General features: G+C 41.2%; 3 protein-coding genes across 18 annotated transcripts in view; 1 reads left to right on the top strand and 2 right to left on the bottom strand.

The window, feature by feature from the left end:
• Positions 1-593: 593 nt before the first annotated feature.
• FAIM (Fas apoptotic inhibitory molecule) lies at positions 594-8,773 on the bottom strand. Of its 5 annotated transcripts, XM_057430099.1 has the most exons (6): positions 8,049-8,118; positions 5,659-5,708; positions 4,298-4,433; positions 3,717-3,945; positions 2,994-3,043; positions 594-828 (listed from the first exon to the last, which is right to left on the bottom strand). In XM_057430099.1, the coding sequence occupies exons 2-6, from the start codon at positions 5,700-5,702 to the stop codon at positions 679-681; spliced, it is 609 nt and encodes a 202-aa protein (XP_057286082.1). In that variant the 5' UTR covers positions 5,703-5,708; positions 8,049-8,118; the 3' UTR covers positions 594-678. The 5 variants fall into 5 exon arrangements, with proteins under 5 accessions (XP_057286082.1, XP_057286085.1, XP_057286084.1 ...); XM_057430102.1 differs by lacking the exons at positions 5,659-5,708; positions 8,049-8,118 and adding an exon at positions 8,665-8,773; XM_057430101.1 differs by lacking the exons at positions 5,659-5,708; positions 8,049-8,118 and adding an exon at positions 8,435-8,530.
• CEP70 (centrosomal protein 70) lies at positions 8,632-21,350 on the top strand. 9 transcript variants are annotated; one of them, XM_057430088.1, is made up of 16 exons: positions 8,632-8,767; positions 9,228-9,327; positions 9,634-9,757; positions 10,072-10,252; positions 10,567-10,736; positions 11,926-11,985; positions 12,635-12,734; positions 13,075-13,217; positions 13,574-13,648; positions 14,733-14,835; positions 15,534-15,704; positions 16,342-16,488; positions 17,009-17,177; positions 17,738-17,852; positions 18,792-18,871; positions 19,259-21,350. In XM_057430088.1, exons 1-16 carry the CDS (start codon positions 8,759-8,761, stop codon positions 19,318-19,320), a joined length of 1,809 nt encoding a protein of 602 aa, XP_057286071.1. In that variant the 5' UTR covers positions 8,632-8,758; the 3' UTR covers positions 19,321-21,350. The 9 variants fall into 9 exon arrangements, 6 of the variants coding, with proteins under 6 accessions (XP_057286071.1, XP_057286072.1, XP_057286075.1 ...); XM_057430089.1 differs by having other exon boundaries at positions 13,129-13,217; XM_057430092.1 differs by lacking the exon at positions 18,792-18,871.
• ESYT3 (extended synaptotagmin 3) overlaps positions 20,559-21,484 on the bottom strand; it is a 32,805-nt gene continuing 31,879 nt past the window's right edge. For all 4 annotated transcript variants that reach the window (XM_057430067.1, XM_057430068.1, XM_057430066.1 and 1 more), the window contains one exon: positions 20,559-20,763. In XM_057430067.1, the coding sequence (XP_057286050.1) occupies positions 20,727-20,763 (37 nt within the window). In that variant the 3' untranslated portion in view covers positions 20,559-20,726. The remainder of the gene's footprint in view (positions 20,764-21,484) is intronic.

Raw genomic sequence — 21,484 nt, forward strand, 5'->3', positions numbered from 1 at the left:
GTCTAGTGGAAGGTGGCCCTGCCCATGGCAAGGGGTTGGAACTGGATGAGCTTTAAGGTCCCTTCCAACCCAAACCATTCTATGGTTTTGTGAATTCCGGCACATTTGTACTGCACCCACAACTCCCAAGATTAACAGTCACAGTGCTAGGGACCATCCAAAATAAATTAAGTTATAAAAGTCTAACTCTGAACTCTTCAGTAAGGTTGCAAGTGGATTTTCTTTTTTTAACTGATTACCAATGGTTTTTTAATAGAAAAAATTATTACTGAGAAAACTTTAACAGCTTACTCCAGTGCCCAGCACATGCTTCCTTCTCCCTCCATGTACACCCACAGTTTAAAGGATTCAGTCTTACCAAATATTTATCTTCCATTTTATTATAGCGAGGTATTTTCTAGTATATAATTTCTACTTAAGCTCACCAGTATCCTCTGCACTTGGTGATATAATGTATATATTTATATACTTACATATACATAGAATCCTTAAAAAATGGGCATGTAAGAGGTTGTATATAATAATTTTCAACTGGTCCATAAAAGAATAATTCCATATACAGAAACTAGAAAATAAACCCAGCACAAACCAGATGTACCAAGTAGTACATATTAAAATAATTACCACAGTAATTGAAAATTCCTTATCTTAGTCCTACAATAATACGTTAACTGAAGGTTACTCCACAGTCTCTGGGATTTCTCTGTCATCCACAATAAGGGTATGAATAATTCCTTCCTTTCGTTTCCCACTACTGACAGCCTTAATGCAACAGCTGTGATCACCAACACTGAAGTGAGTTTCAGTCCCATCTTCTACAAACTCACCCTGCGAGAAAAGAGACAAGAATAAAACCAGACATGTGCTACTTTAGTAAAGTAAAAAGTTCAAGCACATCAGACTGTTTCCAAGGTCAAGATCCCTCCTGGTTCCCACAATTACAGCAGCTGTGAGTACCTGTGACAAATACAGTGCAAATGATGAACAAAACGGTGGAATCTCAGACTGGGGCTGTGTTGAGGTGTCCAGTTAAAGATCTGTGACTATTAGGTGGCAATCAAAATTTCACATAATCAGAAGTGGTAAAACTGAAGCTTGTGAATCAGTATCATTGATCCATGTCAGTAAAACAAAAGTAGGAAAGTTTCCTTCTGAGTTGTGCAGTACAATCAGTAAGTACCACACAACTGAGGCTGAAGTGGCAGTAAAACATGAAGTATTCAGTGGTGCCACCTACAGCAGGATGAAGAGATCCCTGACTGGAGTGTAGCAGTTGTGTGATTTGGATACACAGCTCCCACTGCAATTACATTATTTCCCATTATGGATTTTGCCACTGATGGCTGTGTTTTTGTCATGATCGTTGGGAGGGTAGAAAAATCTGTGTGCTACTCTAAAGCAAGCACAGTTTGCCAATGAAACCTGTACATGTAGCTTGCAAGAATATCTCCTAGTGCATTTATTACATCATGGGAAAGGCTGAGAACCATCAACAGAAATTCTGATTCACTGAGAGAGGATGTTTCTTCCACTGATTACCACAGAAACATCTGGTGAATCTTTTCATCTTGTTTTCAAGCACAGGAAACCTGTTGATTTTAGTCTGTACTCATCCAGGGGCTTACTTGTGGCAGTAGTAAACACAGTGACAACTCTCTAGTGAGAAAGCACACTGTTTAAGGATGGGAAAGCCTACATAGTATGCATATTGATGGCTTGGCTTCGTGAGTGAAGATTTGGGAAGGGCTTTAACCACGCTTACTACAAGCATGATGACCGAGGGCAGGTGGGTATGCAAATCGAAAAAAAGGGAGCTTAGGCAATCAGGGAGTGTCTGACCAGGACTGTTATCTCCTGAGCGATTTCAAGCTACCCGTGCGCTGGTCTGCCCCACATGCAAGGTTGGATCTGCAGTTACCCATGCACCTTGTCACCTGCCGTTTCGATCCTCGTCTGTCCATACAGACAAGTGAGAGTAAGCCCTTCCAGCCTGCGCAGTGGGTTTTTAAGGTGAAGCGCAGCTTGCGCAGAAATGGTCCCACCTTTTACCCCTGAGGTTTAACTGCCATGGCCAAGTTACCTAGGACAGTGACAGCAAAGTCCACAGGTCGTAGGTTTTGTAAGAGTGTCCTTCTCTGATGGAAGACCATACAAGGCTAGACAAGCTCCATCAGCCCGGGTTTGAATGTAGGAGCTTTCCTTCTCCTTTGAAGGAAGGCCTGTCTTCGCTGACGAAGATTCGGGAAGACCTTCACCCACGCATTCTGAACGGGACAGTCATCTCCAGGGCCAATCACAAGCGACCGATGACGCAATAGCACAACAAGCGATGGCGGGATACTTAGAGGCATTCAGTCATAAGCCCGCAGATGGTAGCCTCGTGCCAGTGGCTCCTCAGCCAAGCGCACAGTATGCATATTAAAAGCCATTTATAACACAGCATAAAAAGGCACCAAATAGAGTAAACCTTCTAGCTGTCAACCCAACCTAACAAATGATGCAGATGTGACAGAAAGACAAAAACTTGTATTTGTTCCAATGAGACTATTAACACTTGTGTTAGGGACCATCTCTAGATGGAAAAAAAAAAAGAGTCAGACTAAATGTGTTTAACTTTCGGTCACTGCTAACATGAGCAGATTTGGAGGAGGTGGCTCTCCACTCTGCATTATGCTCAAGTCCCTTCCATTCCCATGAAGGTTTTCTTGTGAAAACCCTGGACAACTGACCCAGATTTATTTTGCCTGTATAAAAAGTGTAAACAAAATCATTGTTTACCCTTAAATAGCTTATGTTTGGCATCCTAATTCAAATACTGTCAGTTATAAGATACAGTGAAGATCATTCAGAACAAACTCGTAGTGTACTGCCTGTACAGGTGTACACTCATACTCTGTGGTAAAGTGAGGTAATGGGCCCCTCTGCAGCTCACTTTGCTAAGCTTTGGTTACCTAGCCATAGCCTGTGAAAAACCTTTGGAGATAATCACCTACCGCTGTTTCCATTTTTTGACCGTTGCACCACACATCCATCGTGTCCTTTTCTGTGAAGGAAACAGAAAAAAAGTAGAAAGAACAAGGTATTTTTTTCCCTTACAGACAAGAAGATCTAAGAATTTTAAAGATCTACTGTGGAATTTTACTTTCAGCTCCCAAAACAAGTTCCTTGTTAGCCACAGTACCCAGGCTACAGGGCTTGTTCTCATACTGGAGAGATGGGGGGGCTCTGGCATCAACTGGCAAACAACTTTTGCTATCAACATAAATGTTTACCTCTCCCTAGCCCTGGCTACTGTTCTGGGTTGTTCTGAATATTGTCAGAGATATTCTGACATTCTTTAACTGAAAAATTTGAAGAAAGAAAAATTCCGGAATTTCTGCTCATTATCTGAGTGCTGCTCATCCGGTGAAGCTCTAACATCTTCTTCCAGATCAGCAGTGTTACTTAACATGCTTTACCTGGACAACTGTCTCGCTACACTGCTAGGGCTTTCTTTTCTGTTTTTTTTTTTTAAATCTAGACCATGCTGCCATAGGCTCACACAGGTGTAACAAGATCACTATTTTTCAAGCTGTCTAATCCTAAACTTCCAGACCTAGGATTTTACACTGCAACAGTTCTAGTCACTGAACTGTGCTTTCTCTTCATTATCAGTTATTAAATGCATACAAGTTTACTCAAAGGCAGCAACACAAAGTCATTCAGTGTTTACTTACCTAGAACAACTCTATAGTCTGCACCACCCAAAGTCAGTACCCAAGTATTGGTTGTTTTCGACCTGTTCTCCATATACTTCTTGAGACTTTTCCCATTGATCTCCAAAGTATATTCATATGCAAAGCCACTGATGGCATCAATGTTAATAGTAGCTTTTGTTTTGGATGCTCCAACAGTGAATGTTTCTTTACCCACTAATTTAAACATCCATTCTTTCCTTATTTCTTCCTGCAGAATAAAATAAAGGCAATGGGTATTAATTGATAAAATATGAATGCATGTTTTAGTGTAAGAAAAATTAACTAGAACTTGGGAAACAGCTCAGTACTTAACTATTACTTCAGAAAGAACGAATACATGGTATTTTCTGTATCTACAATGCCTCTGCCCAAGGACAGCAAAGCACTTCATGAATATTCATACCTTAACTGTAACTGAAAAAAGAAATCAGCTAAAGTTAATCAACTGAATACACCTCGCTTGCGTTTATTAGTCTTTTTGTTTGTTCTGATGCCTGTTGCATGGAAGTGCATTTATATAATCTGTATCATAGTGGATTTTGAGCACACAGCAATTTCACCTTTCCATCAACATAGACGACACGTTTTCCTGAAGTGGTCCCATGCTCAAATTCAATCTTATGAACACCATCACTTAAAGCTACTTCCCAAACAGCCACCAAATCTGTCATCTTCTCTAAGTGGCTGTAGAGAGACCTATGGAAAAAACAGTAAAGTAAATCAATTGTCATTGAAAGAGTTCAATTGTAGAATTGTAGAATTAACCAGGTTGGAAAAGACCTGTAAGATCATCAAGTCCAACCATTACCCCAGGACTGCCAAAACCACCACTAAGCCATGTCATTAAAGGCCTCATCTCAATGTTTTTGAAACACTTCCAGGGACACTGATTCCACCACTTCCCTGGGCCGCCTGTACCAATAATGCTTGATCACCTTTTGGTGAAGAAATTTTTCCTAATACCCAGACTAAATCTCCCCATGCGCAGCTTGAGACATGTCATTATGAGATTAAAATGTGGTTTTTTAAATCTCTCTCCTACAATTCAACCATTTTCATTGCTTTATCTAATTAAATTCACTAAGAGTTACCAGACAATAGGAGCTGTAGCCCCATTTCATGATCTGACAAATTTAAAATAAATAAATTATACATGTGCACACTGCCGTAAAGGATCCTCTCCCTTAGGCATCAGACATCCTTGAAGAACTGCTATCAAACCCTAACACATGACAGACAGAAGGAGGAATCCAAGCCAGGGAAAATTCCGTATCAAATTGGAAATTACTGATGTTTATACTTCAAAGTTTACTGCATCAGGGCAAGTCACTTTTTACAGATGAAAAGTGAGAATTGAAAGAATAAGCCTACATAATTGCTTCTTTTTTCATGTTTTTCAAACATTTAAATATGACAAAATATCACAAAATATAAACAGACACTTAAACAGACTCACTTTGACAAACATCATGCAAAGACATGTATATCCATCTAACCTCTATAATTTCCTCTTCAGGTGACAGTATGGTTACAAAATTACACTTGGAATTCAGATGCTCTTGGACAGTTCTGCAATGTCTTGGCAGGCATTAAAATACAGTATTTTGATTGGTCTCTGAGAAAGCGTTTTAGCATTTTAAACTTGAAAACTAGTCAGGATGACCAGTTTAGCTTTTACCCGTTTTAACAGCTTTCTCTGTCATCTTTCTCATACATTATGTACATCATTCAGCAATGCAACTCTGCACACAGAAACACTCACAAAGGCAGAGATCTGGCAAGATAATCCTTTCATTTAAGTAATCTTTAAAGTTCAGACACAGTCAGAAGTGACCACTGGGACTATGGATATCTTTCCAAATCTGCCCATAGCACAATGCCTCTTTTTCAGTTTAAAGTCATACCACAGTGATTTTTTTACCTTACTTCATCTTCACAGATAGTAATCTCCTCACGGGATGCCATAGTAACCTATTAATCCAATTAGCAGCAAGAAATAAAAGAAGAGCAGAATAGCAGCAGAGAAGCGTTGAGGCCTAGATTTCCCCCGTTTACTCCATTCAAGACAAAGGACATCTTTTAAAGTGTCATGAACTATCATGTACTGCCGTATATATGATGACATACAAACATATTTCTTTCCTCTTAAGACAGAATGGCAAATGTAAGTATTCTTTTACAAAATCAGAAGGTGCAATTTATCCTAGTTTTATCAGCACATCAGCTTTCTCAGTTACTTGATGGAAAAATGGTTTTCCTAACTTGTGAGCAAGAGCTTAAAAACAAAGAACTTGACCAAAACAGGAACCAGTTCCAGAGCTGCCCATCTCAGTCACAAACTGAAGCAAACCAGGGACTGTTGCCACTTTTTGGAAAGCAATATAGCACAGGCAACACGGCCAACTAACTAATTTTATTAAACCACTGCTATCTGCATTGTCTGTGCATATCAGTAAGCATAATTTAAGTAAGTGCAAATAAGCTAATTTTTTATGAATTGCACTTTTCAGTAAAACATGAATTAAAAGTGAAGTTATAAGTTCTAGGGTCTCTCTTCAGCAGAACAGAGGACCCACTTTAAATGCACCAGCAGAGGTGCATTTAAAAACTAAACCTCCTTCACCCTGTCTTAAGCTCCTATTTTAAAACATGCTCAAGTACACTGTAGTATTACTGTTGTGGTTTTGTCAGTACACACATTTCTGTTCATAAACTGAAAATTAGGTTTTACTGTTCCTAAAACTTTTCTAAGGATCCAAGGATTTAATTCTCACAGTAGTGAGATTGTTTTGGTTGTTCCTAAAATTAAGGATTGGTTTCTGTGAAGGCTCTCATCCTCTGGCACATGGTGGAAGTCAGGCTGGGTATATTTCATAGAATCCCAGAATCATTTGGGTTGGAAGGGACCTTAAAGCTCACTCAGTTCCAACTCCCTGCCATGGGCAGGGACACCTTCTACCAGACAAGGTTGCTCCAAGCCCCATCCAACCTGGCCTTGAACACTGTTAGGGATGGAGCATTTACCACTTCTTTGTGTAACCTGTTCCAGTGTCTCACTGCCCTCACAGGGAAGAATTTCTTTCTAATGTCTAATCTAAATCTACCCTCTTTCAGTTTAAAGTGATTCCCCCTTGTCCTGTCACTACATGCCCTTGTAGAAAGTCTCTCTCCAGGTTTCTTGTACCCCTTTAGGCACTGGAAGCTGCTCTAAGGTCTCTCTGGAGCCTCTCTTCTCCAGGCTGCACAACCCCTGTTCTCTCAGCCTGTCTTCATAGCAGAGGGGCTCTAGCCCTCAGAGCATCTTCGTGGCCTCCTCTGGACTCGCTCAAGCAGGTCTACGTCCCTCTTCTGTTGGGGGCCCCAGAGCTGAATACAGTGGAGTAGGGGGTCAGGAATCAGCTCCCTCAACCTACTGATCATGCTTCTTTCAATGCAGAGCAGTATGTGGTTGGCCTTCTGGGCTGCAAGTGCACACAGCCAGCTCATGCCGAGCGTCTCATCAATCAACACCCCCAAGTCCTACTCTTCAGGGCTGCTTTCAAGCTATTCTTATTTTGGTACTTCCCTCTTTCCTTCTCCTCAAAGGAGCAGGAGCCAGGCTTTCAGGACAGACCCAGCTTCTCCCTGCCAACTAATCAACACAACAAGTGGCCTCAGGTACAAAAAGAAACACCAGAAGAGCTGGCACATGGAGCATGTCTACAGGCTACCCACAGCGATGGCATTACCCCTGGCAGGATGCAACCCTGCCGCATGAAACTAGCATTAGGATTGATTAGGATCAATGCCACAGGGGTTAGGAAGCATCCCAGAACATACAACTTCCTTTTTTTAACAAATCATGGCACTGTAGTACTCAAACCTGAACTCAAACTCTAGGCCAGCTCTATGTCTTCTGAAGGGCAGCGGGTACCCCAGGTGCGAAGGGAGAGCCGTACACTGCCTGTTGCAGCCAGCCCTCCCACGTCCCCTGGCTGGCTCCCATCCAAGGAAACGGGTTTGCACTGACTGCCGAACGCCAGGCATCTCTCTGCATGTTCCGTTAAACAGTCAGCAGTCCAAAATGAGATTTACTTCTTTATCCATAATGACTTGTTCTGAAAAATAAGTCTAGAATTACGGCTCTGCATCCATCTAATCCATGCCTAGAAACAGACAAGAAGGGATGGGGCACTAGCAAGGGTATGAATCACACAGACGTCAAGTTTCACCACACCACCCACATTTACTGCCAGCAAAGATTAGGGGGGTTTGTTTGTTTTTATCTAAGCTCTGACAGCCACACTTCTAAACCCTCGTCAAGCAGCTTACTGCGATCGCTTTGATCCTCCATACCCCGCGGAGACACGCGGATGCCCGACCCCCCGGCAACACAACCCCAGCTCGACCCACTCCTCCGCCGGGCCGGGGCAGCGGCAAGAGGCGGAAGCACATACGCCGGACACACGGTCTGCTTGGTCTGCTTCCTCTCCTTCCTCCTCCTCCTCCTCCTCCTCCTCTAACGGCCCGGCGGTCTCCAAGGAGCCCGGGAGACGCTCCCTCCGCCCACGCGGGCCCGACCTCCCACCAGGCAGTGTTGGAACGGAAAAGGACTGAGCTCCGCGGTGCCTGAGAAAGGATCGGGCCGCCGCAGGCGGGCTGGGCGGGAGGGCAGCCGAACGAGCAACGGAGCCATCCCCGCACCTCGCCGCTCCTACCTGCGCGGGACTCTCCTCCCCCTCGGCTCCCCGTGCCGCAAAATGGCGGCGTGCGGCCAGCGCCGCCCCGCGGCCGCCCGCCTCCCTCCTTCCCGCCTCCGCCGGCGCGGGCGGGCGGGCCGTTACCGCTTTCCCTGGCCCACCGCGCTTCCCGCTGCAGGCAGTCCTGTACGAAGCTGTGCCCCGTCGCTGAGAGGGACCTGGCGAGGCTGCCGATCCCGGTGACTAACCTCTTTGCTCTCCTGTATCCCGGTGGCTGTCTGCAGGCGGCGGCGGTGGGCCCGGCCCTCTTTGCTGGCGATCCGGGAGCGGACGGCCCTCGCCATGATAGAGGTACCGTGGCGAACCTGAGGCGGATGTTGTTACTGCTCGGTAGTCAGAACGGAAGAGAAAGAAAACAAAGAGTAAACCCCCAGGGCAGGCGCCCGCGCACTCTGGGGGCTTCTCCCGCGGCTGGGGCAGGGGACTGAGGCTGGCTGCACACCTGGCGCGTTGGGGTTGACCAAGGGCTGGGTGTTCTAAACCTTCACTCATTGCACATCCTTCTGGTAGTGCTGAGGGAAACTGAGTGCTCTGGATATTGTTAAATACACTTTACACCAGTACTTGTTTCAGATCATATTGGAATGTCTCACAAGCCCTCCTACAGTGACTGGGGCTTTTGGGGGCTTGGGGTTGGTTTGTTTTTATTTGGGAGTATTTGGTATTTGCTGCTGCCTGCACAATAGGAAAGGCAGGAGACCATGAGCTGATCTTGAGAACTTGGGTTTCTGTCTCCTTCTCCCACCTGCAGCAGGAGAAGGCTGAATGGGAAAACTTAAATAAGCTATTAATGCGTCATGGGTTGAAACCAGTGAGTCTTGCTGCCCCCCAAAGCTGCAGAAATACAGCAGGTAAGGAAATGCTAACTATACAGGGTTTTGTGTTTTGAAATAGTAAGCCTAAGTTCATAAGGCATCTCTAAAGCTGTCACTTCCAAAGGGTAGCCGAGATGTGATCTTCTTCAGATACTGTCCCTGGCAGTGTTCAAGACCAGGTTGGACTGAGTCTTGGGTAACATGGTTTAGTGTGAGGTGTCCTTGCCCATGGCAGGGGGTTTGTAACTGGACGATCTTAAGGTCCTTTCCAACCCTAACTATTCTATGATTCTGTGATTAAAAGCCTTTCATTATGACTTTGCTTATTTTATGTATCTCCAGATATGATTGTCTTAGACAGTCAGTCTTCTCTAGGAATAAGACTTGCATTAAAAACACTGGTGGAAAACACTGACCGACAGCAGAAAATGATGCAGGGGCTTATGGAGACCAATCATTCTCTTAGGTAAGGATAAGCAGTGGAAGGAGCTTACTTGCTAGTGCACAGGAAAAGCATTATCAGTGTCCTACTCCTGACAGGTGGAGCTCTTGTTACACCAGCAGCTTCAAACTGTTTTCCTAAGATTATTGGCCAGTACGCAGCAACGTTGGCCTAGTTCCTTTTGTGCTCTTCTGTTATTTCATCTGCCGCTGTTTCACATACCTGCTGCCACAGGATATTATTGAGCGTCATCAGATAATATTGTCAGGCCTGTGCTTTCTTCACTGTCTTTAGTGAAATGAGTTTAATTTAAATTAAGGATTTATTTGTTTTTTCAGAGACAAGATCCGTCAGGAAAGCAGTCGGGCATCTCGACAAGAACAACGGGCTAATGATTTGGAAAATGTGGTGAAAAACATTAAGTCCAAAATTTGCCAGCTGGAAGATGAGACAATAGCTAAAGTTTGCCAGCAACAGAATCAAGTCAGAGAACTTCAAAAAGATCAGCAGGCTTCACAGGTAATTCAGATAGTGCTGTCTGAGGATTCAAACTTCTGACTTGTTTTAAAAGCTCTAAAAATATTTGCATTGATCAAACCAAGCATGAGTTCTGGGCCATAGAGTTAGTACATTGTTTATAGCTAGGATTTTTCAATCTATACAAAATTTTCTAGCAGTAACTTTGAAAAATACCTGTATCTTTCTTTCACTGCCTGTTCGGTATGGCTGAAACTGAGCCTCCTTGAGACCAAGTGCCTACCTGGACACGTACAGTACTGTCTCCAGTTTGTGGGTTAGAATAATTTCATAACTCTCCCATTATCTGTTCACAGGCAAAATACCAGCATCAGCAGGAGAAGCTGCAAGAACAGGAAGAGACAATTGCCCGTTTGCAGAAGGAGCTGTGCAAAGTTGGCCTGGAGGAGCAGCGGCGTGTTGCCACTCAAAATAAAATGTTTTGTCGTTTTTGCAAAAGAGCTCCCAAGTCTCTTCTAGATCAGCAGTAAGCAATTTTCTTATGTTGGTGATCGACCTATAACATTAAATGAAGAAATTGATTTTAGAGTAACTGTTCTCAATATTTATATTTAAGAAAAGAAATAAAAGGCTGGAGACCTTAGGAGTGCAGGCTGAAATATGAATTCCTGCACAGGTACATCAGTGCAGAGATTTAAAACAATGTGAGCTGTATAAAGCCATGGCAGAAATTCAAAACGCACACGCTAGGTGTCAGCAAAGAGAAGGGAATGATCCACTCTGGAGCTCCGTATCTGTTAGGGTGATCTCATCCTGGGACTCTTAACGTTTAAAAATGTAAATTAAAAAACAACCAAAGAAGAAAACAACAAAGACTATCCCCAGCCTCACCAGAAAGAGCCCTTCCAGTTCTGGAACGTGGTCTTTGCAACTGCAGACTGAAGGTTTGCTGCAAGGCTTCCCAGGTACTTTAGGGAAAGTTCTGCAAGTATTCCAAGCCTGTGTCTCTTGCAGTAAGATCTCCATAGTTCTGCTGTAATCAGATTTGACAGCTCTTAGGCCCCAGGTAGCCACACTTTATTGGGCTGCTGTCAGCTGATTTCCTAGGCCTGGCTAGCAATGTTTTCCTGAGTAGTATTTAAAAGGGATTGTGCGTGCACAGCCTTTTTCTTGTGCCCTCACTCTATGAGAGGGAGGATCACTGAGTTTGGTTCCCTGTGCATTCTCGCATGTCTCTCCAAAACAGGCAATCTCAGAATGCTCAAAAGGAAATTCAGTTTCTCAGCTGTTCAGTTTTTTGTGTCTCTAGGTTTTGCAACCACTCTGAAAGCATATTTAGTTTCTTCAGAGATGGATGTTCTTGGGCTGTGTGGGACCTGTGCTTTCACCTCCTGCAATGGTCGCAGAGCCCTAGCACTCAAGACTGTGACTCACTGTTAACACTTGCTGGGGAAACAGTCACAAGATGATGAGGCTCTCAGGAGAATTTAGCTTTTTTCTCCTCTTGAATAATTTTGCTGCTTTTTAGGCTAGCGCGTGGTTAATGTCTGTTCTGTTCTGAAAAACTGTGACCATGTTTGGTATGAGAGAGAACCTTCTTGAAGCAGTCACTTCTGGAGCATAGTGCAGATGTACAAACTGGCCTGTTCCAGGCATAATTTTTATTGGTTTTGGAGAATATCTGAGATTCAGTAATGCCATTTTCCTTTCTTTAGGTTCCTTTGTCTAATTGACTATTATGAATCGCAAATTAGTGAAATAAAAAAGGAGCTGAGGTAGGTCTCATCTGTTCTGTACTACTGTTCAAAATTTTCGTACTCCTTACTGTTCTTTAATCTTATAATGGTAAATTTTCTGTGTTCCAGATGTCACTAGCATGTAAGAAACAGCAAAGAATTGTAATGGTCATGGAAGCTTAGATTCATCCAGGGAATAACTGTCAGTCAGGCTAAGCAGCTGGTCATGCAGAAGGCTGGGACAGCTAGGAAGTTGGGTTTTTATTCTTCCCTTCCTCTTTTGCCATGGTTCACAGGCAGAATTACTGCATTAGCTGCACTCAGTTAACTCATCTCCCTAAACAAGCAGGCTACCAGCTTTTCAGCTTTGTTGTGGTGCCTAAATGGTACAAAGCAACAAGCTGAGATACCTGAGGTGTTCCTATCATTTGAGATTATTATTATCGTGAACAAAGAAATGTGATTTGCTTGTATGGGAATTTCTCTCCAGGAATAAGTGTACTTAATTAGTATATGAAACAGCTTCCCAGAAACAATAGAGAGGAGCAGTGGATCTTAGGGCAAAATTTCTAATCTATTTACTTTGCAGTTTATGGAAATATTACCATATATACTGCTAACTAAACCAACATAGATCTTTGAGGTAATGAAATTACAGTAAACTGAAACAATTTATGTTTCCCAATAGGCAGTATAAAAGAGATGAAGATCAGGTACCGAAAGAAGTGAAAAGCAAGGAAGAATTCTTAGATCTAGATGCTACTCCTAATTACAGAGCACTGCTCACGGTATGGAACTGCTAAGAATAAGTCTGTGCAGATCTCTAAATGGTAACTTTTAAAATGCCATGTAGAAACATACATGTATTTGATGCCTATCCCCTTGTTCTTAATCATGTGTTGTTCCTAACTTGCACACTGTCTGGGTAGGGTTCACTGTCTTATGAAAGATTCAGTGCTATTTTGTGAGTTGTCTTTGCTTGAGGACTGTATAACCTCCTTAATCACAGGTTCTCCAACTGTCGTCTAATGCAGCAGGCTCTTGATCTTAATTCCTCATCCACACTGTCTTGCTATATGGGCAACTGGGAGCTCTTCTTTAACACATACATACTTTAAATTGTTAAAGCTTGTTGATTATGGAATGAGTGAAATAAGAGAAGTAACACAGCCTATGTTGCAGTCTTTTCAGAAACAACTTATTGAAACAAAAACCAGGAATGAGCAGCTTTTGCTTGAAAATATAAATCTCAAGAAAGATTTGGAAACAAGGTGAGAAAGGATAAGCATCATCCTTTGCAAAGGCACTTCAGCAGACTGCTTTACAGAGAAAGAAGCCAAAAGCACCATCATTGTAAAAGTGTAGTATGGAATCTGCCTTTTAAAGTGATATGTAGAAATAAGAAATGTCAGCAACAGTCACCCTTCCCTCTGTACGCTGTTAGTAACGGCAACTGCTGATGGTTAGTTTGCCATTTATTCTCTTACCTTGTGGAAATGCTGCAGAATTTCATTTGCAGAATGCTGCTGCGGCAGTGGCAAAGCTTGCTTACTCTTTTCACTTGGCTGAGTTTTATAGTTACCTTCAAATGCAAGACATACAATATGGTACTTTTTCTTGCTAACAGACCAACTGCACAAGAATTAAAACTTTACAAGCACCAAGTGAAGAAACTAGAGAAAACTTTAAAGAAAACTATCAAGTAAGTATATTTCTTCAGTAACTTCCATGAATCCTCTGAACATCTGAAGGCAAAGATACTCTGCACCCTGTAATGTAGATAGCAGCTTATACAGCATGTACCTTATCCCCATTTCTGGGAGCCTGCCTATAACCAGCAAATGCTACTGTATCTCCAAAGTCACACTGTGAATCTCTGAAATGATGGTGTGGTCTGTTTGGGGGGCACAGCAGTGTGTCTTTTTTTATTTCATTTTGTCTTTCTGGATTGGATTTGAGTGGCCATATGGACAAGACCAGACTGTGGTGTTTGTTGCTTCCATGAGCTGTAAAGAAATCTACTGGTTACATTGTGGATTATGAATGAGAAAGTATGAGTTGACAAAACATTGCAGCCACTGATGTTATGTCCATATTATTCTTAGAAATTGACTTCATTTTTTCTGAAACATTACTAAGAAAATACCTTGAAGGTATTAGAAATCCAGTGTTGACAGAGCGTTTTTATCTGTAATTTCACTTAATCATTTGTGCATGTGTATACTGAATGATAAAAATTTTATAGTCTGAAAAAGACATCATTTGCTTAAACTTTAAAAATGTTCTTCATTTTACATCAGGTATATTTACATGGTCTTTTCTCTCTTGCAGTGGATGGGATTTAAAGGTAGTTTTATAGAAAGTCATCTCAGATTTGACAAGAAGAATAGTGAGCTATGTATAGAAAGCCAGGAAAGATGTTCAAGCAGATAAACACTGTGAGCATAGCATTTGACCCTTTTGAGTAAAATTCTGGATTTTAAGTCTTCAGCCATAGTAGAACCTCTGTAACGGAACAGCTGTGCAGCTGGTGGTGTCCCTTCTAAATCAGCATGCAGTCTGGAATAACCTCAGCCTGGAGACTGGAGATAAATTAATGATGCTTACATAGGTATTACATTTTTCAGCTAGCTTGGTTTGATGAAATTCTGTTGGCAGGTGTCATATAATGAAGATTTTTACTTTGTAGGTGTATGTGTACTTCATACTTGGTTCTTAATCAAGTTGAAAGTAGTACCTCCTTGTAAGGCTACTTATGTAACCCACTGTATGTATTTGGCATGTAGATCTTCGGAGAGTAGTACCGGAGAAAGAACAGAAGAAAAGAAAGAATCTGAGAGTATCGCAGGGGTGGATAGGCTGCAGGCAGTTTGCCAACAGTACTTAAAGGTATGCAGATTTTATCTGTGCTTTGTGTATCTAGCACTATTGCTACAGTGAAATATAACACACGAGTTTTGTTTAAGCATGTAAACTGAAGCATGCTATTTTGAATCTAAGAGTTCATTTGAAGTCATCCACATGAGATGCGTAATGTTCTGGATTTGGCAGTTAATGTAGGCTTGTTCTTAATTTTCTTAATTGTTACATCTTAGTGTAAACTACCTGAAAATACAGCATGAAAGCAGAAGCTAGGTTGGGAACCATCAAATGAATGATTTAGCTGAGGTCTTTTCAGGACAGGGGATTTGTTCGAGGTCTTGTGCAGTACAGATCCTTATGTTACTGTTTTAAACATGCCTGAGGAGAGAGTGGCTTTTATTTTTCTTTGAATAAAAAAAAAAAAAGCAAACATAATAAAACTTAGCAAAATGTAAACTGTGAAAAGAACAATGCCTCAAGTGTATAAATGTTACCTATCCCCAAAGGGGAGTATATTTGCGTTGCTTTTATGTATCTTCCAGCTAGTATATTTTTAAATCTTTGAAAGTATTACATATTGAATGCTTCTGTAAAATTCATTGATAATAACTTATTGGAGCTATTTGTAATTTAACATTTACACCATCATGACTGTGGTAGAGAGGGATTTTATGATAAAATGTTGTACATATTTGAAGAATAACATTTGTTATTTGTTGTTGAAGGTTTTGTCCCATATTGATTCTATCTTGCGAAGCCCAAGAGCTCCTCCGTTAATATACAGGCGCAGTAAAGGGCCAGTGCAAAATTACATTAAAGAGAATGAACAGGAATGTGGATTTGAGCACCTTTCACCCACTATAGAAATGTGGGCAGATCAGCTAATGGCCCTGAAGGTAATGCATTTTTGTACTTGGCTTTATATTCTTCCTATTATCCAGTGACCCCTCCTTGGTCCCTTCCTATATGTAGGGTTTTTTTCTGTGTGCAGCTTTTGTTATTGCCTGACTAGGTGTTAAATTTTAAAAATGATTCTGCTATTTATATGCCATTTTAAAACATAGTGGGTGAAAAATGCGCAGTGTTCCTACACACCAGAGGTATTCCTCTGTGTATATCATCTAAATGGGTTTGTTCACCACCTAAGAAGGCACTTAAATTTTAGAGTTGATGTGCTTTGTGCATTAATGACGATCCATTCTTTTTTTCCCCTTTGTCTTGTCCAAACAGTAACTTTCTGATCAAAATACAAGTGAAGGAATTCTGGTTAAAGCCAAACTCTCTGTGACCAGCACTTCTTATTTCACTGAAACTGTAATATTTGACGTACTTTATTGTAGAGTACCAGGTTAAGCAAGGCTGTAAGAATGTAAGCAAGATACTATGCTGAAGTTCCATGAAAACTAAACTCGTACTATCTCCAGTATAAGAATGTTTTTGCATATGAGAAACAGAAAATCTCCCTGTTTCTGTAATAAAAACACCCTCAAGCAGTTACTAAAATAAGTTGTGTCCCCTCCTGTCCTTTAAAAGGATTTGCATAGGTCCTTGAGAAAACTGTCTCTGGAATTGGCACCCTGGCATACTGAAGATCTACAAGACAACAGGGAGTCCATACGAGTTGAAGACCTCCAGTTCATAGTAGATGCCATTTTGGAAGAAATAGAAAATAAGGAAAAGGTAATTCTTCCAGGGGTTTATAATCACATGTTACTGTGGAAATCTCAAATGTGGTCTTACCATGGTGATTAGATTTTTGCATTTGAAAGCCTCCCGGGGTTTAACAAATAGCTGTTTGAAGACATTCAATAGTCGGCGACTATTTTAATATAATGGATAAATTCACCTCGGGGAGGACTGCTTTAATCAAAGTCAGTTGATCAGCGAGGAATTTGCATTGCCCCGTAGTCTCAGGTTATCCTGTTCTGTCTGTTTCTCAGTCAGCATTGAGAATACATAAATGTACTTGCTAGGCAACAGAGGAAAACTTCAGAGTTTTTTTAGTTTGCTGGATATTTGTGTCTGAAAACTCTCTTTTCAGTATGTCTTCAGATTTGAGAATATTTGAAATGCCGTGGTTTAATAAGGGCAGTTACACCCATTTTTCTTCATAGACTAGTTTTAAGACTGTTACTGTTTAAAAGAATCCTTGCTTTGTGAAGCAGTAACACTGACGAGTCGCTCCTTCTGCTTGCTACAGAACAGCCAGACACCATCCGTACCAACCCTGTTAGCAATAGTCTCTCACTTCCAGAAGTTGTTTGACGTGAATTCTCTCAGTGGCATTTATCCACGAATGCATGAGGTTTACACAAAGCTTGGGGAAATGACCAACGCCATGAGAAATCTCCAGGAGCTCCTGGAACTAGGTAAAGACTTGCCACCTAGCATTTGTTCACACCATTTCCAAAGGGAGAAGACAAGCAAAAGCCTCATCTCTCCATTGAAAATTTGGTGAGATGATAGGAAATGTGTAAACCAGGTATATTCTTCACTGGAAAGATAAAAATAGGTTAATTGGCAGTTTAAATAGCAAATCGCCATTATTTGTAAGTCTTTGGTAATTGCTGAGGAATACGAGGGACACAGAACAAAAGAGTAACAGAGGAAATTGATTTAATTCTTGACTATCTAAAGATAACAAGTTTTAGAAAAAATAACTCGGCCTCTGCTGTAGATTTCTCCTCAGTGATTCATTCTAGTGTATTTATGTCCAGTCCTCAGAAACTTCCATCTTATGCTGCTAAACTTAGCTAACATTAGTTTATTTCTGACCACAGGCACTTAATTTTCTGTGAATGGTGGAACTTGTATGACTAGGTGTGGGAAAACCAAATAAAATCTGGGCACCTGCAAGAACTGGATTGTGTCAAAAAAACTTCCCTGTTAACACTGTTACAAGGAACATGAAGTGTTTGTTTTTCCATAGACAGCTCTGCTCCACCCACTGTGGTAGTGGATACTGTTGGGAAACTGTGTGACATAATTAATGAGGATGTGACTGAGCCGGTACAGCAGCTTCTGGGGACCCAGGACGTCCACAGGTATATGCAGCTGCTCCACCAGCGGCCCTCCTGCAAACATCAAATCTCCTAATTGAGAGGACAGGCTAGAATGGATACTGAAAGAAGCTTCACTTATTGGTTGCAAAGTCAGCAAGCTGCAACAGTAAAGGAGTTGCTAGGATCCTCCATGAAACAAATCCTGAATATTTTCAAAAGGATAAAGGCGGCAGAGAGAAAAGTCAGAAGATTCCAAAACCCTTCCTTGGCTTGCATGGATGAGGTGATCAAATAATGTTTCATAGGATGCATGTTGCATAAGAAGACAAAGCAAATACTGCACGTGGGTAGGGAGGAGAAAGTGTTGCAAGGTTTCAGCTGTAATGTACAGGTTGTTAAGAGAGTTGGCTCAAGCTGACTGCAAATACTCTGGGAACTGGACAAATTCTGTTGTATCTTCAGCAGATGATCACATACACACACTTGGTAGCAGACTATATGAACTCACACTCAGCCTGTGCTCCACAAATATACTAACAGAGGCAGGTAGGGAGCCTGACATATGCTGAGTTAGTAATATTGACTCCCTCAGCCTTCCTGCACTCACCACAGTTTTAACTAGGGAATGGCTGCTTGTCAGATATTTCCTGCTCCACCTCTAAGGCAGTTATATCACCCACCCCCCAGGCAGTATATTTAGCATACACGAACTGATGTTCCAGTCCAAAAATTACCTGGTGCCTTGTAAGGAAGAAAGGATGTATGTAGGGCATGAAGAGTGAAATTAGAGCTCCTCTTTTGTCAGCTAATAGTTGGCTGCAATTTCAGAACTTAAACCCACATTTTTGGTGTACATGGTTTTATATGCTATTAAGCAGCAGAGTTATTAAAAAGTCATGGCAAAGTATGACAGACTAGCAAAGAGATGAATTAAAAATGTCTTGGCACCTTTTATCTGACAGTCTCATTTGTACCTTTCAGTATAATCAATAAGTTAGAAGAACATGAGTGCTTCTTTCCACCATTTCAAGCTCTCATTCAAGATTTGCTCTGTCTTCTAGGTGAGTAATATTTGCAACAGTTGTAATTATCTTCACGCCAACACTTCATCCTAAAACTTTAAATAGCTAACAGATGTTTTGTTTACTGCTGGTGCACTGAAGCACAAGGAGGATGCAAGGCAAGGTGCCAACTTTTGCCTCACTCTCTTTCCATCTTTTCTCAGGAAGTGACTCAAATATATCATTTTTATTGAACAAGGGGTTGTATAGAGTCAATCATATTACTCGTAAGAGAAGCTAAATTGAGGGTTTTCTCCAAAAGCATTAGAAAATGTGAAGTGTTGATTTTATTTGCTAGCTGTATTTCTAGCATCTTAGAACTCTGGCTGAACTCAAAGATGTTCTCAATACACACACCTTACTGTTTTGATTTTTGTTCTGTTTCAGAGATCTGTAAGCTGGATGATATTTTACCTACAGTACGAAAGTTGAAGTTGGCAGCTAGTTAAGGGTTACTCTGGTCTTCTTTAGCAAGATCATCTTACCTGTGACAGAACACAATGGTGCCTATGACATGACAGCTACCTCTATCCTCTATTACCCTAACCAAAAGACTTTTTACATAATTAAAAGCTGCTGCATTTTTCTTATTTTTCTTAATAATTTGTCATTTTAAGAAAAACCCACTATAACTCCAATCAGCCATCCTTGAAAGAGAACCGGTATGCTCTGTATCAGCCCAGGAAACTGAACCCAACCCAAGGCCAGATGTGCTCTAACCGCTAAGAATTTTGAATGCTGCTGACACAGTAAGCATGAGATAAAGGTGCTCTAACTGCATTAGCCATAACAGTTCCATCAATGGCCTGTGTTGGTTTGCTGGACAGCCTATTTTAAAATGTTGTTTACATTTTCAGATCAGTTTGGGATGTGAGCAGATTTTTACTGTGTGAGTTATGTATTGATGGTTATGGATGGAGGCAGACTAGATTTGTGTAATCTAAGCCAAATGTATTTGAAACTTGTTTGAGGTGGTGGTTTATGGGCTTCTGCCTAGCACAGATTTGAAGCTATATATTTCAAAAGTCAGTTTTAGAAAGGCATAGATCAAGATCATTATGCAAGACAGAAGTTTATTGTACAGAAACAATACACCAAGCTTCCAAAAATAGTTTTGGTATAATTTGCTCTGCTGTTAAGAAAGCTTACTTTACAAAATTCTGCTGTTCCTCAGGCAGAACACTTTACTATCAAGGTTTACAAGATTTTGAAATGTACTGCAATAAAGAACAAAATACGTTAAGGCATCACAAACTGAAACCTTAATGACTTGGTGAACTGATCTCCCTCCTCTTGGAAGCTCGTTATATACGTATCTGCAGCCACAATATGCCAAGATACTTTTGAACAGTGGAATAGCAATTACTTAGTTTCTCAAAAAACAGTTGCCATTAGAGTCTGAAACAGGTTCTTCCAACGGCTTCTGTAGCCTTCAGATGAAGAATGCCGTTTAAAATTTATTCTGTGAGAAGTACAAGGCTTTCATGTTAAAACAACATGAATAGGATCCTGGGGAAACGAGACTGCCAAGCAAAGTAATAACACTGAGCTGACACTCTGAAGGATCTCCAGGCACAACACTTCCTTAAGAGGGTATCCATATTTGAGGGTTCTCTGGGAGAGAGGTGCCAGAAATAGCAAAAATAAAGAACTCCTTATTGAGGGGCAATTTATCCCAATGTGGGGCGGTTTTGTTTGTTTGGTTTTTTTTTTCTGAGTAGGATCCTTAAATTTACATGTCCTGAGCTGAAGACTGCTTCAGATTTGCAGTGACTGTTCAAAACACGTTAATTACAGGAGATATGTACATTCTTACAAAGTTGAAAAATCAGTAACTTATGTACATGAGAAGAAATCATGTTTTCTTGCTCCTACTCCTTGTCAGCTCATACCTGCAAGACAGACACAAGTAATTACAGTTGTTGCAGACTTTCTTTAATGTTTTAACTGGCACAGTAGGGAGAACTTGGGCTGCTTTATGGCCTGTGCTCCACAGGCACCATGGCAAAGGAGCTGCGGGGATGGGGTCAGCCTTCACCAGGAACTTGGAATGAGTCATTTCCTCCTGCTCTGTAATTGCCATATCCCTCTGTGAGGCACACAGGCAAGCAGGGCCAAGGGAACTTGGTTTTCCCATCCTGTCTGCATGGATGGCAGGCTTCTGGACTACCCGTGCTTCATTTCTTGGGCTCCATTGAAGCAGAAAGAAGGAAGAACTACCACTGTTAACTACAGACATAGAAGGGGGAAAAAAAACAAACCTTGGTTCTCAGTCTTTGCCTCATTCCAATGCTTAACTGAACCACAATGAACACACAAGCAAAATTGCAAGTGGCTTATTATAATAGTTGCTGTAAATGCTTTGTAATTAAAGTTTTATCATATATATATATATTGCTGATCAGACTATTAATTTAGTTAAGATCTTTATCCAAGTTAAAATTTATCACAAGGTTGCTTTAATAAACATAATTCTTTTACTTATGTTTCCCAGTGCCTTTCATGGTAACTTAAAATATGCTGAAGAGTATAATTGACATATTATAGTTGTTTCACAGGGCAGGTATTGCATAAGAAACTAGATTACCAGACAATTTAGATAAAACTACCAGA

The sequence above is a fragment of the Pezoporus wallicus genome, unplaced genomic scaffold, assembly GCF_028554395.1.
Source record: "Pezoporus wallicus isolate ANWC-B61680 ecotype Strahan unplaced genomic scaffold, APGP_CSIRO_Pwel_v1 contig_5261, whole genome shotgun sequence".
Lineage (NCBI taxonomy): Eukaryota > Metazoa > Chordata > Aves > Psittaciformes > Psittacidae > Pezoporus > Pezoporus wallicus.